At 47.2% G+C, this 19,641-nt stretch overlaps 1 protein-coding gene across 1 annotated transcript in view; it reads right to left on the bottom strand.

Moving 5' to 3' along the window:
• Positions 1-18,667, bottom strand: part of SNX18 (sorting nexin 18) — a 28,736-nt gene extending 10,069 nt beyond the window's left edge. The window contains exon 1 of the mRNA XM_070357489.1: positions 16,815-18,667. Within this exon, the coding sequence (XP_070213590.1) occupies positions 16,815-18,441 (1,627 nt within the window). The 5' untranslated portion in view covers positions 18,442-18,667. The remainder of the gene's footprint in view (positions 1-16,814) is intronic.
• Between the last annotated feature and the right edge of the window lie 974 nt (positions 18,668-19,641).

The raw sequence follows: 19,641 nt of genomic DNA, 5'->3' as shown, positions 1-19,641 counted from the left end.
TTGTGGGGAACACAAAATAATGACACATAAAAGAATCCAATCACATGATTAAGTTCATTATTATTATAACCTTAAAGGGCTCAAACTCATAGATCAATTACAATCCAGGAAGTCAGCACCATTTTCAAAAGCATCACATTATTTACACAGCATGCCATTAAATTATGTACATCAGTAAAACTGTTCAGGAAGCATTTCATTGCCATTTTGGTTTTTCTAGAATGAGAGCACTGAAGCTCTGGTATCATCTAGTCAAAGAGAACATGTGAAGAATAGCCAACAGTCAGGAACAGTCTTCACTTCTTTAAATTTTGAGAGCAATTGCTTAGGGAAATATGTTTGGAAACTGTACACAGTTTTCTTTTTAAAAATATAATGTTTATTTTTTCCCTTGCAATTTAAAAAGTAATACACATACATGTAGAAAATGCGGTAGGATTTCAGGCTTGGCCAGAGACTGCCTTGCTCTGGAAGGGATGTCTGAGCCCTAGAGAGCGAACAGTGATGCCAGGGCAGAAGAGAACAGGATGGCAGTTAGCGACAGTCAACCAGCTGGCTCTCTGTTGCCCTCAAGCAACAACGGCTGCTCAACCCTGTTTTCACAGATTTGATCATTCTGTGTTACATGTGTCAATTTTGATCGGTTCCATGAGCTGAAGTATAAAGCACATTAGCCGACACTGTTACACTACACTGAACCCTGCTGTATCATCTCCTTCTGATTTGCAGAAAGAAAGCATTGCCCTGGCAACTTCTGACCCAGCAAAACCAGAAAGGGGCAAAAAAAAAAAAAAACCCAACCCACTCACATACTGCAGTGCCTCAGACATTTTAACCAGGGAGGCTCTAAACTCACTTGAGTTTATCTGGCCTCCCTTCAGTTTCTCTGGTTAAGGCCCTCTCCTCCACCTTCACCTTCCCAGGCCCCACCCTACCCCCTAGGCTTGCTGGCTGCTCCAAAAGCTCCCAACCCACTAGTCTCTGCACCTGAACGTTGCCTTCCTTTCCTTAACCAAATCTCTTATTCTCCTATGCTTTGTCCCTCCTCGGACCAATTATACAAAAGGTTCAGTCACTAAGCAACAGGGATCCAAAGGCTACATTTTCTTCCTTAAAAAAAAAAAAAAGAATTAGAAGAAAAAAGTAAGCGCTTCATTTAATTTTGAAATCATGAATGTGCCAAGAACATTAACAAGATTTTGTCTTCCTGGGGCCCTGGCCCAGAAAACGCAGGCAGTGAGGAACAGAACAGGAGACGGGCTGAAGGGCACAGGGACAGCTGTACAGAAGCTGCATGAGCTAGACCTGTTTTTCTTCATTCCCTGGTACTTGTGAAATGTTGAAAGAAAATGCTAATTTGGCCAACGTGGCCTATTTCACTCCTACCCTCCCATCACTGGTACCCACCCCTGGGTCCCTGCTAACTCCCCAGTAACTCCTTCCCCCTAAACTTTCCTCCCTCCTTTCGGTTTCCATCCACCCACTCGTTGACTCTTCTTCCCCTCTCTCTGCTCCAATATTTACTTTTTTATTTATTTTTTTTATTAGTAAAATAGCTCCCAAAACAAAGACTGACATTTACATAAAAGGGGCAGGATAGGATGGCTATCCATCCAGGGAACACAGTCCCATGTGAGCACCTGCTCTATGCAAAGCTCTGGTCTGTACTCCGCATGTCTAGCTGTTGTTTTTTTTTTAACTTTAACCTGGAAAGAAAAGCAAGGATGACTCTTTTGTTTTCAGAGGTGGACAAGAGGCTTAAGCAAGGTAAATAACTTTACAAGGTGTCAGCTACATGTGAATCTGGTCTGCTTCCTAACCCACGCAGTTCCCTGTACCTGCCCAACTGGGGCTGCCTCCTGCCTGAGACCTCAAAGCCCCATGGACCAGGCCCAGAACACAGGGCACCACACCACACCAAGCCTCCAGAAGCCTCATGTTGGGATAAGCAACCCATGAATCACCTCCATGGAGAAGGAAAGGGCAACCCACTCCAGTATTCTTGCCTAGGAAATCCCATTGACAGAGGAGCCTGGAGGGCTACAGTCTATGGGGTCGCAAAGAGTAGGACACGACTGAGCAACCAAGCAGGCACGCACGAACCGCCTCCAGGCCCTCACAATTCTATTTATTCCTGCATCAAGTCTGACTAAGTGGGCTCCAGATTTGGACCATGTAAATAAACTTGAGAGCGTGCAAATAGTACCACTGAACTCGTCGGTGAGAGCAACTTTTTGAAGGGACAAAATGTCCCTAGAGCCAAGAACTATCAAAATTCAAAGATACAAGTAATTTAAAATTCACTTTCAATTTCAATTCACAATGAGAACTTTTGAGTCATTCAAAAAAAAGAGAGAGGGTCAGGACCAGGATAATAAATTACAAAAAAAATAAAATAATAATAACAACAACAAAGACCTGATTGCTTGATGATGAAAAAAATTAAAGAACCTTAAAGAACTCAGGCCTCTAAGTTTGGGTCCTGAAGATACAATAAGAAGCTGTTTGTTCTGGTAAAAGTCTTATTATTTCCTAATTAAGCAGCTCTTTTAGCTCCATTCAGCAATCAGCAGAAGTGTACAGGAAGGATGACATTTAGTATGAATGAAAACATCCACTGACGTGCACCGCATCTTAAAACGTTGGATTACTTCTACTCACTATGTACATACATCCATACAGCTCACCTTGTCCAGGAATGAAGATGGAAATCATATGATTATATCTCTTGTGGCCCATTTGGTAGCATAGGTTGTTCTGTTCACAGCTAGGAAATGTTATATATAATAAAGGTTCTCGTGTTTCAGCTTATATTAAGTGTTAAATACATGATAAAGATACTAGGGTGATAGATTCAAGGGAATACTGTAAAAATAGTGTTTTTATTTCAGAAGACTCTGGATACAATGGTGAAAACGTTGATGTGCTTATGGCCAAGCAAAGAGAGATAAAGACCAGAATTTGAAGATTAAAAAACATGTATCATTTTCTTTCTTAAAGGTTTTCTACCCACAGAATCATAATAAAATAAGGTAGAAGGAATATTCTTGATAATCATGAACATACAATAAAACTCGAATGAAACAACTGATGCTGTAAAACAGAATCCATAGTGTGGTTAAAATTCAGAGAATACACTTGATGCCTGAGGTGCACAGTGGGTAGTTCCTAATTCCTAATCCTTTTGTTTCCTGATATACACACATGGGTATAGGTCTGTACAAATAAAGCAGCATTAGGGATATTTGCAAGCTGCCAAGCACTTTGGATTTAAATGACCTTTGACATACAACAAAACATACCTATACCTAAGACTAAAATGGACTTTGGAAACTACCTTTAACCAAATGTAAAACCTTAAGTTTCTTTTTTTCTAGGAAGATAAAGGGAGGCCCAAGCTAAGAGGTGGTGCAGTAGTAAAGAATTCGCCTGCCAATGCAGGAGATGCAGATGCAATCCTTTGACTGGGAAGATCCTTGGAGAAGGAAATGGCAACCCACTCCAGTATTCTTGCCTGGAGAATCCCATGGACAGAGAAGCCTGGTGGGCTATCGCCCATGGAGTCGTAAAAGAGTCACACGACTGAGCACACACGCACACAGACTGACATAAATCTAACAGGAGCTGCTAAGCAGACAGGCCCTTCTCTATGGGGGAAGGAATAGAGTGAGGTGGCACTGGCCCTTTAGAAAAGAGACAGACATGTTAGGTACACATCCAAAGCCAGATCCGTGGTTCCCAGGACCGCTTCTGAGAGGGCTGCAGTTACTACTACAGTTAGAACAATGTTTTCAAAGGATCTTTTTCTTTCTTTCAAGTATTCTTCCCAAATAATATCTAGTTTTTAACTTTAGAAATGTAATTGTAAACCCCAGCGTTACCAGCTGCTACTTAAGCTACAGTGGGTACTAAGTGGTGAGCAGCCCAGCATTAATGGCTTCCTACAGTGCTGTTTGCTGTGGCCATTATGATCGGCACTTCACATCACTTTACAATCATTACACTTTGGGGAAGATTCCTAAATCAACAGTTTTAAACTTAAGCACACTCTTGGCCCTGGGGTGTCCCTGCTTTCTGCCAATGGCGGGGACCAGGTTTCCACTGGCCACATCTAGACTTCCTGAACCAATCATAAATAAACAACTGAAGTCAAAACAATCTACCAATAGAAATACAGTATTTTAAAAGACATAAAATATAACTCAAAACACATGAAAACTTATAGATTACCCATGCTGACATTTACTAGCATTTATAAAGATTTCTCACTGCAGGCAATAGGTGGGCTTTTGTGAAAATCACAAATGTCAATATAACGAAATATAATAAAAAGTCCAGAAAATGGGATTTTCTAAGGATCCCTTCAGCCCCATTCCTTCTCTTTCCCTCTAATCTTTCTTTTCTTAAACCTACCTATTTCTATTCTTGGCATCACTACTTTCTGTCACTCAAACTTAATACTTCAAAGGTAACTCTAGACTCAAGCTTCCCTGGTGGCTCAGTGGTAAAGCATCTGTCTGCAATGCAGGAGATGCAAGAAACGTGGGTTGGATCCCTGGGTCGGAAAGATCCACTGGAGGAGGAAACGGCAACCCACTCCAGTAGTCTTGCCTGGGAAATCCCATGGATAGGAGAGCCTGATAGGCTAGAGTCCACGGGGTCACAAAAGAGTTGGACATGACTTAGCAAGTAAACAATAACTCTAGATTCAAGAGAGCCACCCCTCACCAGTCCTACCACTCTCCCTGACAGGTGTCTTCAGTTCACCTGCTCTTTCAAAGCCTGCCTCGAGCCTGGTCTACTAACAAGCCTCTGCAGGTCTGTACTCAGCCAATAGGAGCAGCTTCCTGGGAACCAGGCTGCACTCGGGGGACGCATGCCAAGAGCTCACAGTTAGGTTCTATGGCTCACCGCCTTCCTGCCGGCAAAGTGGGGATAAAGAGAGAATTTACCTCAAAATCTTCCATGAGGTTTAAATAGATATAATCCAGTGCAAAGCACCATGCCTGATGCACAAAAACCCTCAATGTACATTTGCTACTTTTATCACAGTTCAGAAGTCACTCTTCAGTTTCAAACCTTTAGTGGCTGCTGACTGCCTATAGGATAAAACAATTTTCTAGCAGGCATCCTACCTATTGTAGCATAAAGAGTACTGACCTCAGGTCAGGGCTAAAAGTGAACTCAAATCCTAGGTCTCCTTATTAGCTGCGTGATTCTGGAAATCACTCAACTTCCTTGAGCCTCACCTGGCACCCAGTTGGGGAGTTAAACAGCTATACTGGGTTGAACAGTATCTCCTCACAAAAATTCACATCCACTTGGAAACTGTAACTGTGACCTTATTTGGAAACAGGGTCTTTGCCCACATAATTAGTTTGGGTGAGGTCACACTGGATTGGGCTTCCCAGGTAGCTCAATGGTAAAGAATCCACCTGCCAATGCAAGAGACGCAGGTTTGATCAAAGATCCCTGGGGGAAGAAATGGCAACCCACTTCAGTAATCTTGCCTGGGAAATCCCATGGATAGAGGAGTTTGGCGGGCTACAGGCCATGGGGTTGCAAAGAGTCGGACATGACTGAGTGACTGAGCATGCAAGCACAAGGCCATACTGGAAGAATGGGCCCTAAATCCAAAGTGGTAGCATCCTTAAAAGAAGGAGATGAGCACACAGGGAGAATGCCAGGTAAAGATGGAGGCAGAGACTGGAGCCATGAGTCTACATGCCAAGAACAGCAAGGATTGCCGGCAACCACCAGAAGCTGGAAGGATCCTCCAGCCTTTGGAGGGAGAGCAGCGCTGCCGATGTCTTCATGTCAGACTTCTAGACTCCGGAACTGGGAGAGAACAAACTTATACTTTTCTTAAGCCACCCAGTTTGTGGTAATTTGTTACAGCAGTCCTGGCAAACTAACTCAACAGCTAATCATTATTGCTTAGAGACATATTTGCCATAGAAAATGGTTATTCCAGGTGTCACACAAAGAAACTGAGGCTGAGCGAAGCTGCTGGTGGGAACTCAGCCCCATATGGTTGAGGTCCAGGCTCACGACCACTCTGCTGCCACACCCACCCCTGAATGGAATTAGATGCAATGGATGTGACTGCCCGGAATACTGCTGTTCACGCAGTAAGTACTTAAAAATGGTAGCAACAGCCACACATACATCAACTCCCTAACCTGCTTGACCTCCAAGTCAAGGGTCAGCAAACATTTTCTTTAAGGGTCAGACAGTAAATATTTGATGCTTTGCAAGTTGAGGCAAAATTGAGGCTTATACAACCATTAAAAAAAATATACATATATATATAAAACATCCTTAAGCTCAAGTGCTATAAATGAACAGGCACCTGGGTGGGTTTGACCTGTTGGCTGCAGACCCCGATGCATCTTCCGGCATCTTTGCTGGCAGGTCCACAGGCTCAGTGTGCAGGGCATTTTATTCTCCCTGCCCCTTCCCCCACTCCTGTTGGCCAACACCTCCTTCCGTCTCCTCTTCCCCACCTCCAAAGACATTCTCTCAGGTTAGTATTTCACCATGTCTTGCCCGAACTATTCCAAGAACTTCCCATCTTGCCCCACCCCGAGCCACCCTTCACACCCGTCACCAGGACTGCAGGCCCGATCACATCAATACCCCTGTTGATCTTCCATGAGGCTCCCTCCATCACCTCCAGGATCAAAACCACGAGGACCTTTCTTAAGAACACCAGTGTCTAGGCTACATGTTCCTGCCTTTCAGATTCAGTGCATCCAGAAGGGGCCCTATGTCCAGCTGCAACCATGCCAAGGCTGATGTGAGAGGCAGCCGGGTTTAGTCCCTGATTTTTGTACTTATGGTTCCCTCTGCCCAGAATGCCCTTCCCTGCGCTGCCCACCAGGCAAACTCCCAACTGCTTTTCAAAACTCTTCTTCAGCTGAGACAGGGAGGAGCCACCCTTGAACTCTGCATAGTTAACCACACCTCCTCTGTCCTACTTCACACCGTGGCATGTGCTACCGTGCCTGTATGGGTCACACTGTATAGTGACAGCTAACTCACCTGTCAGCCTCCCTCAGTGACCTAAGCTCTGGGCATGGAGCCTATCAGCTCTTATATGCTTATCAAACCTATCCCAAAGCATTTCCAGATCAACCATGCACTGTCCATCAATGTTCCTCCAAAAGGCAAAATACAACTATCTTTCAAAGGGAAAACCAATGCTACCACTCAAACCTCTAACACAACCCTGGACTCTCATGCACTATTATTACACAGGAACTAAGTCAGATCCACCTCTCATTTCAGTTTTCTGCACACACATTCTCCCTCCCTCATGGAACTGCATTTTCCCTGAGGGCAGGCACCTCCTGCCCAACACCCACACCCAATGGTTTGTGCATCCAAGTCACTCAACACCCTGAACACACAGGCTCTAATTCACATGTTTTGAATTAAGCAAAAGGGACCCCAGGGAAAGAGTAGTATCATGAAAGCTTACCAAAGAGGAGAGAAACATACGATATACGAGTTTAAACACCAAGAATCAATATAAAGTTCAATCATGAGGTACATAATTCTTCTGGCACATAAAATGAAGCATTTTCAAACTTCCTCTCCTCCTCCCCACTCCAGTGAATTTTGGAAAGTCATTTTGTAGATACTTAAGTCTAAGACTTAAACTGCTCACATGTTCATGACTTCACCCATAAAACACATCCAAATCCTATCTTTATTTCCTGTACGCTTTTAAATCCTGTTATCCATCATCACATAAATAGAAAAACAAAAACATTCTATAAATTACAGAAGAAATCTATTTCAAAATTAACCAAGAAGTACTTTGGAGTGCCTACTTCATTAATTCAACAAGCATTCATTAAATACTTACTATGCATGTATGAAATAGTGGAACTTTATACTTGAGGAACATAAAAACACGATCCCTGCACACTAACCAAGCAACATACAGTCTCTGGCACACCAGTCAGCATTCTATCAGCAAAGACGACTTAGAAAAGGGCTGGGATACTCCAAGGACAGGAACTTGACCTGGGGCTTGACTGTGAATGCGCCGCGTAGGGGAGATGTGGAACAGAATGCAGGAGCCTGTCCACCCTCAAGGCTTACACTCAAGTCCTAATAGCCCATCCCCACCCCTGTGTCACTCACAGCCTTCCTCATCTCAGCTGATGGAAACTCCATTATTAGCATTGATGAAGCCCAAATCAGACTCACTCTGACGTCTCCTCTTCCTCTCAGGTGCCACATCTGTTCCTTTAGGAAAACCTGCTGATTCTATCTTTAAAATAAATCTAGAGTGAAATCTCACTATCTCATCATCTCTCAGCCACATTATCAGATTTACTGGCCCCTAGCTACATCTATGGGGTCACACAGAGTCGGACACGACTGAAGTGACTTAGCAGGAGCAGCAGCAGCAGCTTCTACCTTTGACCTCCCCACCCTGCCTCATCCCTGCCCATTCTCTTCTTAGCACAGCAAGTGGAGTAAGTCTGTTAAAAGGTCTACTGGTATATCACTCCTTCCCTCAAAACCTGCAATGGCTCCCGTCAAACTAGGGCTTTCACTCCAAATCCTAATGGCCTAGGAAGCCCTGTAAGTCGAACCTTCTGGGCCCTCCCCTCCCACTCAGACTCTCTTAGCACCCATCACCTGTCTCCCTGCCGTTCCTCAGCAGGCCCAGCACACACCCACGCTAGCACCTTTACCCCAGCTGTATCTCCTGCCTGAAGAACTCTGCCCCCATACCTGTTTGGTTACCTCCCTCACCTCCTTAAATCTCATCTTCTCGATGATCATGCTTTTCAATACGTACCTCATTCTGCCTCCTGCCTCCGCAAGTCCACTTGTTCTGTTCCACATCTATTTTCCCCCTAACATATACCATGAGGTGGGTGACTGTCACTGCGCTCCAGATTCAAGCTCCTGGGTCGCCTCATCAGGTCGACCAGCATCGCCCTGTGCCCCTCCGGCCGCAGAGACCAACTGACTCAGCCTTACCTGGGCTGGGCCACCGTGGTGGGCACGGAGAGGGTCTTCTGTGCCCAGAGCGCCTGTGGCTTGGTGGTCTAGCCTACTTCTGTGCCACCCTTAGGAGCGTTCATTCCCCCTCGGCCCCAAGGTCCCCCAGTGACCTGCTCTGGAGGTGGGGACAGGCCCAGATTGTGGCGTTGAGGCAGGTGGTGGGCACACCTGGGGCCCGGTCGCCAGATTCTTTCTGACCGAGGTGTTTTTCCCACTGCACTCTGGAGGTGGGGGCCAGCCTGGGTTGTGAGGGGTGACCCAGAGAGGCTGCTGTGGGTGCAGGTGCGGTTCCCCGAGAGTCCCTTGGACTGCAAGGAGATCAAACCAGTGAATCCTGAAAGAAATCAACTGTGAATATTCACTGGAAGGACTGATGCCGAAGCTGAAGCTCTAGTACTTTGGCCACCTGATGCGAAGAGTGACTCACTGGAAAAGACCCTGATGCTGAGAAATTGAAGGCAGGACGAAAAGGGGATGACAGAGGATGAGATGGCTGGATGGCATCACCAACTCAATAGACATGAGTTTGAGCAAGCTTTGGGTGATGGTGAAGGAGAGAGAAGCCTGGCATGCTGCAGTCCATGGGGTCGCAAAGAGTCAGACATGACTGAGTGACTGAACTGAACACATATCATACTTGGACACACATTATAATTACTCAGTGTGTGTTTTTTCTTTGTGTCTCCACCCTGCTAGAATGCAAACTCTACAAGGGTGGTGATCTTTGCTTTGACTTCTGGTGCAACCATAGCATCTTTACTAGTGTCTGATGGGCACTTAAATATTTGTTGAATAAAATCAGGTTTACCTTTCAGAGGATCCCATGAATAAACTGAATGATGTTAAGCTCTCCTCCCTAACCAGTGCCTCCCTACCTGCTAAATAACAAATAAAACTTCTTTATCAGAAGAAAAAAGTCACATCACAGTGAGAGATACAAAGTTCCAAGGAAAGGGAGAAGAAATGACATGTGGCTAAAAGTCGTCCACCTTGAAGTTTAACCGAGCTACAAATGCAAGATCAACAGTGCAAGACTGGCTCTATGTCTGAAGAGGAGACAGCACTTAGAACTCAAGGTGAGCTACAGCTTGTAGGAGGGGACAGCCCATCACACCTTCTCTCTTTGGTGGCCCTATTAATTACACCCTCATCTGGGTCAGAGGAAAGCTGCTCCAGCCACCCAGCACGCCTTGGCGTCAGCACACCTGGGAGCTCTCATCACAGGCTGGAGGCCAGGGAGTCATCACTTTCACAGTCGCAACACCTGGCAGGGGAAGACCTGGATGCCTGTTTGCTGATCCGAACTAAATGTGCGTGACTCTTCTTTCATGCCAACCGATAAAGGATTTTCATGCCCCTAGATTACAGAGACACATAAACAAACAGAATGCTCTTGAAACTAGCCTGAAACAAGGTCAAAATGTTCACTATATACTTTGGAATATTTTATTTTTGTTTTTTTCTTTAATATTTTGTTTTCAATGCAGGAGCGATGCTATTAAAAGAGTTAACCAACAAAACGACATCTAGGAAACCGTGACCCTCAGAGTTTCAGGTGATAGAACTGAGGCTCAGAAACGCCAGCGCTTGTGCAAGGACACAGGAATCTGGAGGAAGAGAGAGGCTGACAAGAGACAATTTACATAAACTCCTTAATGTGAACCACAGCAAACTGGTGACTCCAATAACACCAATGATTACTCCAGTCACCATTTTTCCTGGTGTGCAAAACAACAGCTGCATTAAAATACAGCACTCAACTATTGTACCTGTGACTCTATGGGGTTTTACACTTTGTCTGCAATTCTGGCGGTAAAAGGCCACCTGAAGGGATGATAAGATCTCTGGAATTGTCTTTTAAGGGAGAGTATCTCCCATCTTAAAAGTATCTTTATACTTTGCAAAATCAATTGCTTAGTGAGCAACTACTAAGAACCGTAACATTTGGTCTTCATGATGACCTTATGAGGAAGTGTTCCCTCTGTCAGGGAGAAAACGGGGCTCACAGAGGTTAAAACAGCTGCCCAAGGATCCCCACACATCTGGTCACCCAGATGTCAGGCTGGCCCATGGTGACCGGACTCTGCTGTGGGGCTCCAGAGTTGACTCAGCCCCCCATCAGACCCAGACCAATCCCATCTGCTCTGTACAGCCCCGGGGACTCTCAGCACCCTGGAACACAGCTTCCCTGCCACCAGTCAAAAAACTCTGTGATGGGACTTGCTCTGCACCCCCACTGCAACAACAACAAAAACCTCCATGAGGATCAGAGTCCTGTCTGTCCCTCTTGCTGACACAAATCGAGTCTGTGCTCTGTAAACATGGGATGACAAACAGTTCAGGTCTTCTGGGCACAGTGTCTCTAAACAGAGCTAAGCATTAGTGTGCTATTTGTGTGTGTGTGTGTGTGTGTGATCATCATAAATAGATAGCAAATTAAGTCTAATTTGATATGAAACTTTAGTTTTAAAAAACACTTCGAGAGACAGCAGATTATTTAGCCTGAAAAGAAAACTGTCATGTTGGTAAGGGTTGTTTAGGTTCCACACGGTCTTTGAAAATTCAAAAATGACCAGATAGGAGGCTGTGCATATGACACTTCAAGAGGACAGACAGTCAGCTGAGCCCAAGATTCCTCAGAAGACCGTGAGTGGCGGTTCGGGTCCATGCCACCTCTGGGCTCTACAGTGACCAGCCTAACGGACCAGACTTCCTGATAGGATTCTGTAGAGGGCTTCACGGCTCAAAAAAGAAGTCGGAAAAACCAATGACAAGGTGATGTGAGTAGTGTCCCCACCTAGGTGGTGACCAAGACATTCAGTGGCCAGTCACACTGATGCTTTAACCAAGAGATTCAGTCATGTAAAACAAAAACCCCAAAGGCAAATTTGTCTCCACTAAGAAAATAGAGATTGGGCCAAATCTTAAGGCTGGAACTGAAGTCTCCTTAAAAAATAACTAGGAGTGGATGGGAGAGGAAAAATGGTACAGTTATAGATGAGACAAAAGCAAAAACGGTGAATGACCTCAGTTGCTAGCCCAGACGTTTCAAAGTAAGGATGAGCTTGTAAACAGCCCGCTTAATAGACCTCTTCTCTGTATTTCTGGCACCACCATCTCAGGGCTATGTTTAGACACAGGAGAATGGGGAGCAGAGAGGGAAGGGCTTGCTGTGGCCCAGCCTCACCTCGAGTGCCCTGCCGGGACTCTGGCTATCTTTAATTAATGTCTGGGGGACAGAAGACCAACCCTCCCTGTGCTGACAGGAAGCACAATGGTGAAATTCTACCCACAAGACTGACAGGCTCACTACTGGTGTATCATTCCTGAGGTCCTGGGGTTGTTTTTTGTTCAAAAGGAAGCTCCGTCTGGACCATTTACAGAGGGCAGTGAAGTAGACCCTGCATGTTTAATTTACGAGCACAGAAAACAGGACTGCCTGTTTATTTGTCTGGTTCTGCATCCCCACTTCACATACTCAGACTATACCAACCAATCACCTTTACATGATTTTATACCTTTTCTCTGGAATACAATTTCCCTTTAAGTCACTGCCTCTGGCTATCTAGTCCAGATTCATAAACAAAGATGAAACCAACATTTCTCATCATCTAACATTACAGTCTTTCCCTTTCACAGAATTCCCCAAGAGATAAGCCCAAAGCTTTTAAACCACCATCACTCGCTGCCTTCCAGATTAAGCTTCATTAAATACCAGAGATTAATCGTATCTTTGGAAACAGAATTGAATATGCTAAGAAACTGATAGTGAAATATATTCTACACACCACACCAAACTCACTAACACTGGCATTATAAAAGCATACAGCAGGCAGGGACGATGAAGAGAAGGGGATAAGAGGCTGCCATTTCAAGAAAAGAAAATCAAGAGCACAGGGTTACAAAGCTCACTGATAGACCTGTGTAGGCTGGTTATCAGCAATCAATGAACCGTCCATGAACAAAGAATTTAAGGGGCTCCTGTGACAACAAAGCAAAATATGAATAAAATTCAAGTTCTGAATTCCATCTACTGTACCTCAGACTACAGAAAACTGCCTTCTTCCTACACTGAACTCCATGAACCAAAATAGGTCTGTTTATCTAAGACTTCATCAGTAGATTAAAAAAAAAAATATCAGAATTCTAACATTCCCTTTTCGCTGAAGGAAACACAAGGCTCTCTTCATTTTTGCAGAAAGCACTTATGCTAAAACCATGATTAAGCAGTGGCTTCAGTGCTAAGTATGGTCAGTGAACCCCAGCTGACCACACTGCAGGGTGTTCACGTTTCCCACCCTCTTTCTGGAGATGGTTCCTTATGAGCCTCAAATGTCCATCCGGAACCCAGCTGGGTTTTCTGAACGGGGCATGAAGGCAGGCTGCAAAACCGGTGGACTTCCTCCCACTGCACAAGTATTACTCAATGGTTGGGTACCTGGGATGTTCTGTAGAGAAGGATCTAGCAGGACCTGTTTCCCCGTCTATTTTTTATTCCTTAAGTCCATACAGAGAAGGGATGCCAGGTGATCGAGAAAAGAAAACTATCTGGAAGTATGTGAAAAGATCATCGATTTGCCAGAGAAACCCATAACAGGATGTACAGTTAAACTCTGGCCAACAGTCCAGCTCAACACGGTCCAATGGGAACCTCGAGCAAGGAAGGAAACAGGCCTCATCTCTGTTGTCCAGTATGATAGCCGCTGGCTATAAAGCACCTGAAGTATAGCTAGTATGACTAAGGAACCGAATTTTTAAAATTTTATTGAACTGTAACTAACTTAGAGAGTTACGTGTGGCTTACAGACTCAGCATGGAAGAACTCAGGTCCAAAACTCTGGGAAAGCTGGCTGATGGCAGCAGTCTCCTGGATAAGAAAGAGGCTCCAGAGGAGCCTAATGGTCCCGTCCTCTCCCCCCAAGGACAAAGGGAGAAAAACAACTAATTAACTCCCCTTCATAACTGCTTTAGTAATCAAAAAGTACTTTCTAATCTTTTTCTGACTCAACTGAATGTGGGTCTCTTAATATAAGATTGCGTGTGTGCTAAGTCGCTTCAGTCGTGTCCGACTCTGTGCAATCCTATGGACTGTAGCCTGTCAGGCTCCTCTGTCCATGGAATTCTCCAGGCAAGAATACTGGAGTGGGTTGCCAAGCTTTTCTCCAGGGTAATATATGATTAGAACATGTAAAATGTAAAAGGGATAAAACCACTTTTCTCTTACTGGAAACAACAAAGACTTAATAAAAACTTCGGGCCAAATACTCACAACAAAAGATCGCACAAAACTGCTTCAAGATTTTCACTTTTTTTTTTGACTCTTCTCTCAAAAGTCACAGTAAGGTCTACAATATGATTATGTTTTGAGATCCTGAAGGAAAAAACAACTTGCAAACAAAATTCCCAAGTGCTGAGATGAAGATTCATCCCAACAGCAACTGTGTAGTGGGGGTGGGAGGGGGATGTTTCTTCTGCTCCATACAATCATGTGAACATCCAGAACATGTTCAAAAAGCTTCAGCCGTGCTTAAAGCTCATCTGTATTCCTAAAATGGCCAACACTAGCATCCTTGATAAATGCTTGCTGTAAACAAATGCTTTTAGCTTTATGCACTGCACGCTATAGCTTTAAATGGCAGTACATTCTAAAGACATGTTATCCAGGGACACACGCTCCCTGTACATCACACACCAAGGCTACAGCAGAAACAAACCATGTTGAATATCAACTGATGTTCTTTCTGAAGTTCCTGAAGATTATGTTTAGGGCCCTTGAATTGTTTAAACAATGTAAAAATGGTACTGGTTTTAATGAAGGAAGTCTCTCAAATCCCAATAGGAGATGATTTTAGTTCTAGTGTTAAAAAAAAAAATAAACTATGTACATGGCTTAACAGACTACATATAAACTCAAAATAGACTTTATAGCAAACATCAAGTATTTTTTAATCACTTGACAGCAGAGCCACTCAGCAAGGCTGAGTGTGTGGACAGTAAAACCACTGAATGAACTGATGCTGCCCTGTAGTAGCCAGCCACCTGTGTGTGACTGCAGGCGTCTGTACCTGGCTCCACCCTTTCAACTGTTTACCAACAATCTGCATAAACTCACAGAAACATGTAAAAAGATACCCAGCACTGGATCCAGAATGATGTAACACAGTGGAATTTAAATGTTAGATCCCGCATTAAAGGCTCAAAGAGTCAGTTGCACCAGCACCAACTAAAATATCAAGAATCCAAAGCAATTTATGCAAAAAAGGGGGGTCACAGGGAACAAATATGCAGGTTCAACGCAGGTCAATAGTGATATGGCTGCCCAAACAGCTAATTTAACCTTATACTGCACTTACAAGATGTAAATTGTCAAAAAAAGTTACTCTTCTCCACTGAATCTAGTATTGCAGATGTTTGGGGCAGTGCATTTTAGCAGGGACTACACCAGCATCAGCAAGTTTGCCGGACCCCCCTCTGGGGAGTTAGAAGCCTGTCACCTACTCCGAAGAGGCAGGAGTGCAGCAGAGGGAAAGGAAGCTGCTTTTCCAAAAGTTCTGATGGGCTGACATGACAAGGAAGAAACTTACTTTGTGTGTTTCCAGGGAACAGAAAGAGAATTAAGAGAGGCAAACTTTAGCTTAATACCAGGAAGAACAGGTTAAAGATCTGGGCTGTTTGTAAATGAGCAGTCCCACCTGAAAGGGCAGCGAGCGACTCATTACCCAGGGCCAGAGGCACTGGCCCAAGGAGGTTTCCACCCCCTCAGGAAGGTGGTTAGTGACGTCCTCTTCCCCTCCCCCACACTGAACCGAAGACCTTCTCAGCAAGGCTGCCTCCCCACTCCAACCCCTCCCCATTCTCCCTCTCTCCAGGCAGGCTATCAGAATGCAAGCCAGCGAGTAAGGTTAAGGCAGGAATTACTGCTCTAATTCTGCTCTAATTTATTTTCTAAGAAAACAATCTGCAAACTTCAGTCTTTAGGGACACTAACGACGACTAAATAAAACAAGCTCCGACAGCTGGGCAGCTAACTCGCTGAGATACCAGAAACACTGCTCTCAGACACAATACTCAGATCCTATACATTCTACATCTTAATTTCAGTCGGTTAGTAGACACCAAATTCAAAATGACCAAGCTTAAAGAGAGTAATTTTCTTAAAACTTCCTGAAATTTGGCTGAGTGTTTTACCTTATTTCACAAAGGTCGCAAGCAAGAAGCCTGTGCAGGAAATTCCTATGCCGCCCCATTTAAGTAGTACCTACAGAGAACTGACCCTAATTTCTCTACCAATGCAGGGGCTGAGACGAGCAGAGGGGCGAAAGCAGGACTTACCTTTATCTGCAGATATCCACTCTTGCCCCTGATTTCCACACTTCCCGAAACCCACGGCTAAGTGACACTGCCAGTGTTCAAATGGATGCCTAACATGGCTTGGGTCCCCTTCTGATTCTACCCTAGACACAAGATGACCGATCCCAGAAGCTCATTACCCAACTATTCAAACTCTAAAATGACAGCACTGTCGTCAAAAGTGCTCTCTCAACCTCCTCTGAAGAGAGTACCCGCAGCCTGTCTGGAAAAGCCTGTCTGGAAATATTTTAAGGAGGAAGCTACCAGCCCACCATCTGCCCTACCCTTGGGGCACCGCCTGGCTGCCCACATCCCTGCCGGGATCCCGACCTGTGGGATATTAATCTGAAACAGACAATGGGACTTCTGTCAAAGTGACCCTCTCAGCCTGAACAACACATCCCACACCGTCCGCTCTTAAGGCCAGGCTTTACCTTTCTGGACGTGGATGATGTCGGGGAAGTTGGCCAGGTGGCCCTGATACAACGCCAACAGGTCCATGACCGGGTCCAGGTCTTGCCTGGGTTGCTCGGCGAAGAGCTCGCCGATGGCATCGTAGGCATCTCCGGTGAAGGCGATGGCCTGGTTCAGGCCGGCCGAGAAGGCCTGCTGGTCCAGCTCAAAGGCCTGGCTGAGGCCGCGGAAGGACTGCCCCACCCTCTGGTACTCCTTCTTGAAGCCGGTCACCTGCTTGCGCGCGAACTCGTTGGCTGTGTGGTTGAGCTGCAGCGCGCTGTCGTCCATCTTCTTGGTGAAGCACTTGAAGCCTTCGATCTTGCTCTCCACCTCCTGCAGGTCGAGGGCGGCGGCGGGGGGCGTGCTCAGGGTCAGGAAGAAGTTGGCGCCCACCATCTCATCCTTCTCGGCCTTCCTCTTACCCTGCTTCCAGGCCTTCTCGTCGGTGCTGCTGGGGCAGGTCAGGAAGTGCTGGAAGACGTCGCACTGCGCCAGCACCGGGTGGCTGGCCATGTGGTTCATCCACCAGATGAGGCCCTTTCTGCGCTTGGAGATGAAGTCCTCCTCGAAGCGGCCGGTGGCCTGCTTCTCGGGCAGGTGGGGCACCGAGATGACCGGGAACTTCTCGGCCAGGCGCGCATACAGCCAGTCGAAGTGCTTGTAGCGCCGGTGCACCGGCACCTGCGTGTGCGTGGGCACAAGCTTGTACGAGATGTAGCTCTTCATGCCCTTGAACTTGGTCTGCTTGGTGGGGTCGTCGATGGTGCACTGGAAGGGATAGGGGTTCTCCTGCCACTCGGGGCCATAGGGGCCCAGCACCACGCACAGCTTGTCCCCATCCTTCACGAAGCCCGATGCCTCACCCAGCACGAAAGCCTCCCCGCCAGACTTGACGAAGGTGGAGAAGCGGTTGAGGTTACGGCTCACGGTGGCCGAGCTCTTGGCCCCCGACGGATGGTGCTGCGGGGGCGCAGAGCCGCTGCGGGAGCCCAGCGACAAGTCGGAGCGCGTGGACAGGCGGTAGCGGCCAGCAGCGCCGACGCCCCCAGACGACGAGCCGTCGAGGTCCGGGTAAGCGCCGCTCCCCAGTGCGCCCGGCTCGTCAGCCACGGTGGAGCTGTCGTCCCACTCATCATCCCAGTCATCGTCGCTGCCCTGGCTGGCCTGGTAGCCGCCGCCGCCGTAGAGCTGCTGCGGCGACGGCTGCAGGGCGCTCCCGCCGTACGAGAAGCCCGCGCCCGTCGGCTGGAAGGTGCTCACCGGCGGCGCCTGCTGCGGTTGCAGCAGGGGCTGGAAGGCTTCGGGCGGCGGCTTGAAAGAGGTGGGCGGCGCGGCAGGCAGGGGTTCGAAGCCCCCGGGTGGCACGTTGGCGTAGCGGGCCGGGGCGCCCGGGCCGCCGTCGCCCGCCGGGCCGGGCTCGGGGGCGCGGATCACCTGCACGTAAGAGGCCGGGAAGAGGCCGCGGTCTCCGCGGCTGTTGATCCCCTCGAGCCAGCCCTCGATGTCCTGTTCGCTGCACAGGCTCAGCACCTCGTGCTCCCGCAGTGAGATCTCGCCCGGGTTCTCCGACCTGAAGTCGTAGAGCGCCCGGGCGCGCAGCGCCATGGTCCCGGCACCCCGATGGGCTGCCCCCGACCCCCGGCGCCCTGAGCCTGGCGCCCGCCCGAGGGGCCCGCGGTGGTGCCCGCGCCCTAGCGCGCGGAGAGGAGCCCGGAAGGCAGTACACACTCCTGGGCCCCCACCCGCTGGTCGCGCCCTCCGCGCCGCTCCGCTTGCAGCGCAGACTGCCGCGCTGGGCCGCCGCCGCCGCCGGTCGGGGGCGGGGCCCGCGGCCTCCCACGTCCCCAGCTGCGCTAATCCAAGGCCGAGAGCCGCGCGCCAGGCGAGAGCAACCGATGGCCGAGCCGCCGCACACATCCCCAGATTCGACTCCGTGGCCGCCACTGCCCCCTTGTGGCCAGTGCCGTTCAGTGAGGCGCAGGGGTGAGAGCTTGAGGGTGAAGGTTTCTTTTCGGAAGTGAACTGAGATTTTTCTTTTTTAGGCTTTTAAGTTGAAAAAATATATATAGCCTAGAAACAAGTTAATATTTTCATTGCTGATTAACGTTCCCACTCTGAGCGCTCAGTGAATACTCATACAATGACATAAACCCACGCGTCTGTTGAAGGATTTTCAATGAATGTTAGCTATTGCGCTAAGAAAGACGCGAGGCGGGGAGGGGCGCTGTAAACTGACGGAGCAGCTCCCTAACATCTACCCACTGGAGGTTTTTGGTCAAAAAAGAGAGGAGCGTGACAAGAGCAAAGTAAGGAAGGCGCTGCGTTTCAGCAATTAAGAGGCTAAGGGTGGTGCGGCGGAGGGAGGCATTGGAGAGTTTACACTAAAATAAATGTGCTGAGAGAGCTTGCGTTTTGCCTGTGTCCTTTCCCCTTCCTAAAACGCTTGAATGAGAGAAGCTTCCGCCCCAGGCTACTGGGGTCGATCTGTCTTCTGATAATCCCTGCCTGTATGACCTTGAGCAAGTCACTTTTTGCACTCCGGAATTTGTTGTGGGGATTTGATAATCGTGGAATCCCTATTTACAGATGAGGAAAATGAAACGGAGAGCTAGCATTATAGGTGGGAAGCACAGTTTAAGTGTTTGCTGCCGCTGTTGCTGCTGCTGTTGTTATTTTGAAAAGCAAAAACCTCGTCCTCCTTCATAAGAAAGAAAGAAAAGAAAGCGAAGTCACTCAGTCTTTACGACCCCATGGACTGTAGACCACCACGCTCCTCCATCCATGGAATTTTCTAGGCAAGAGTAC

Source organism: Bos mutus, chromosome 20 (genome assembly GCF_027580195.1).
Source record: "Bos mutus isolate GX-2022 chromosome 20, NWIPB_WYAK_1.1, whole genome shotgun sequence".
NCBI classification, from domain to species: domain Eukaryota; kingdom Metazoa; phylum Chordata; class Mammalia; order Artiodactyla; family Bovidae; genus Bos; species Bos mutus.
The sequence above is the reverse complement of the archived record's forward strand: the minus strand, read 5'-3'. Positions and strand labels throughout refer to the sequence as shown.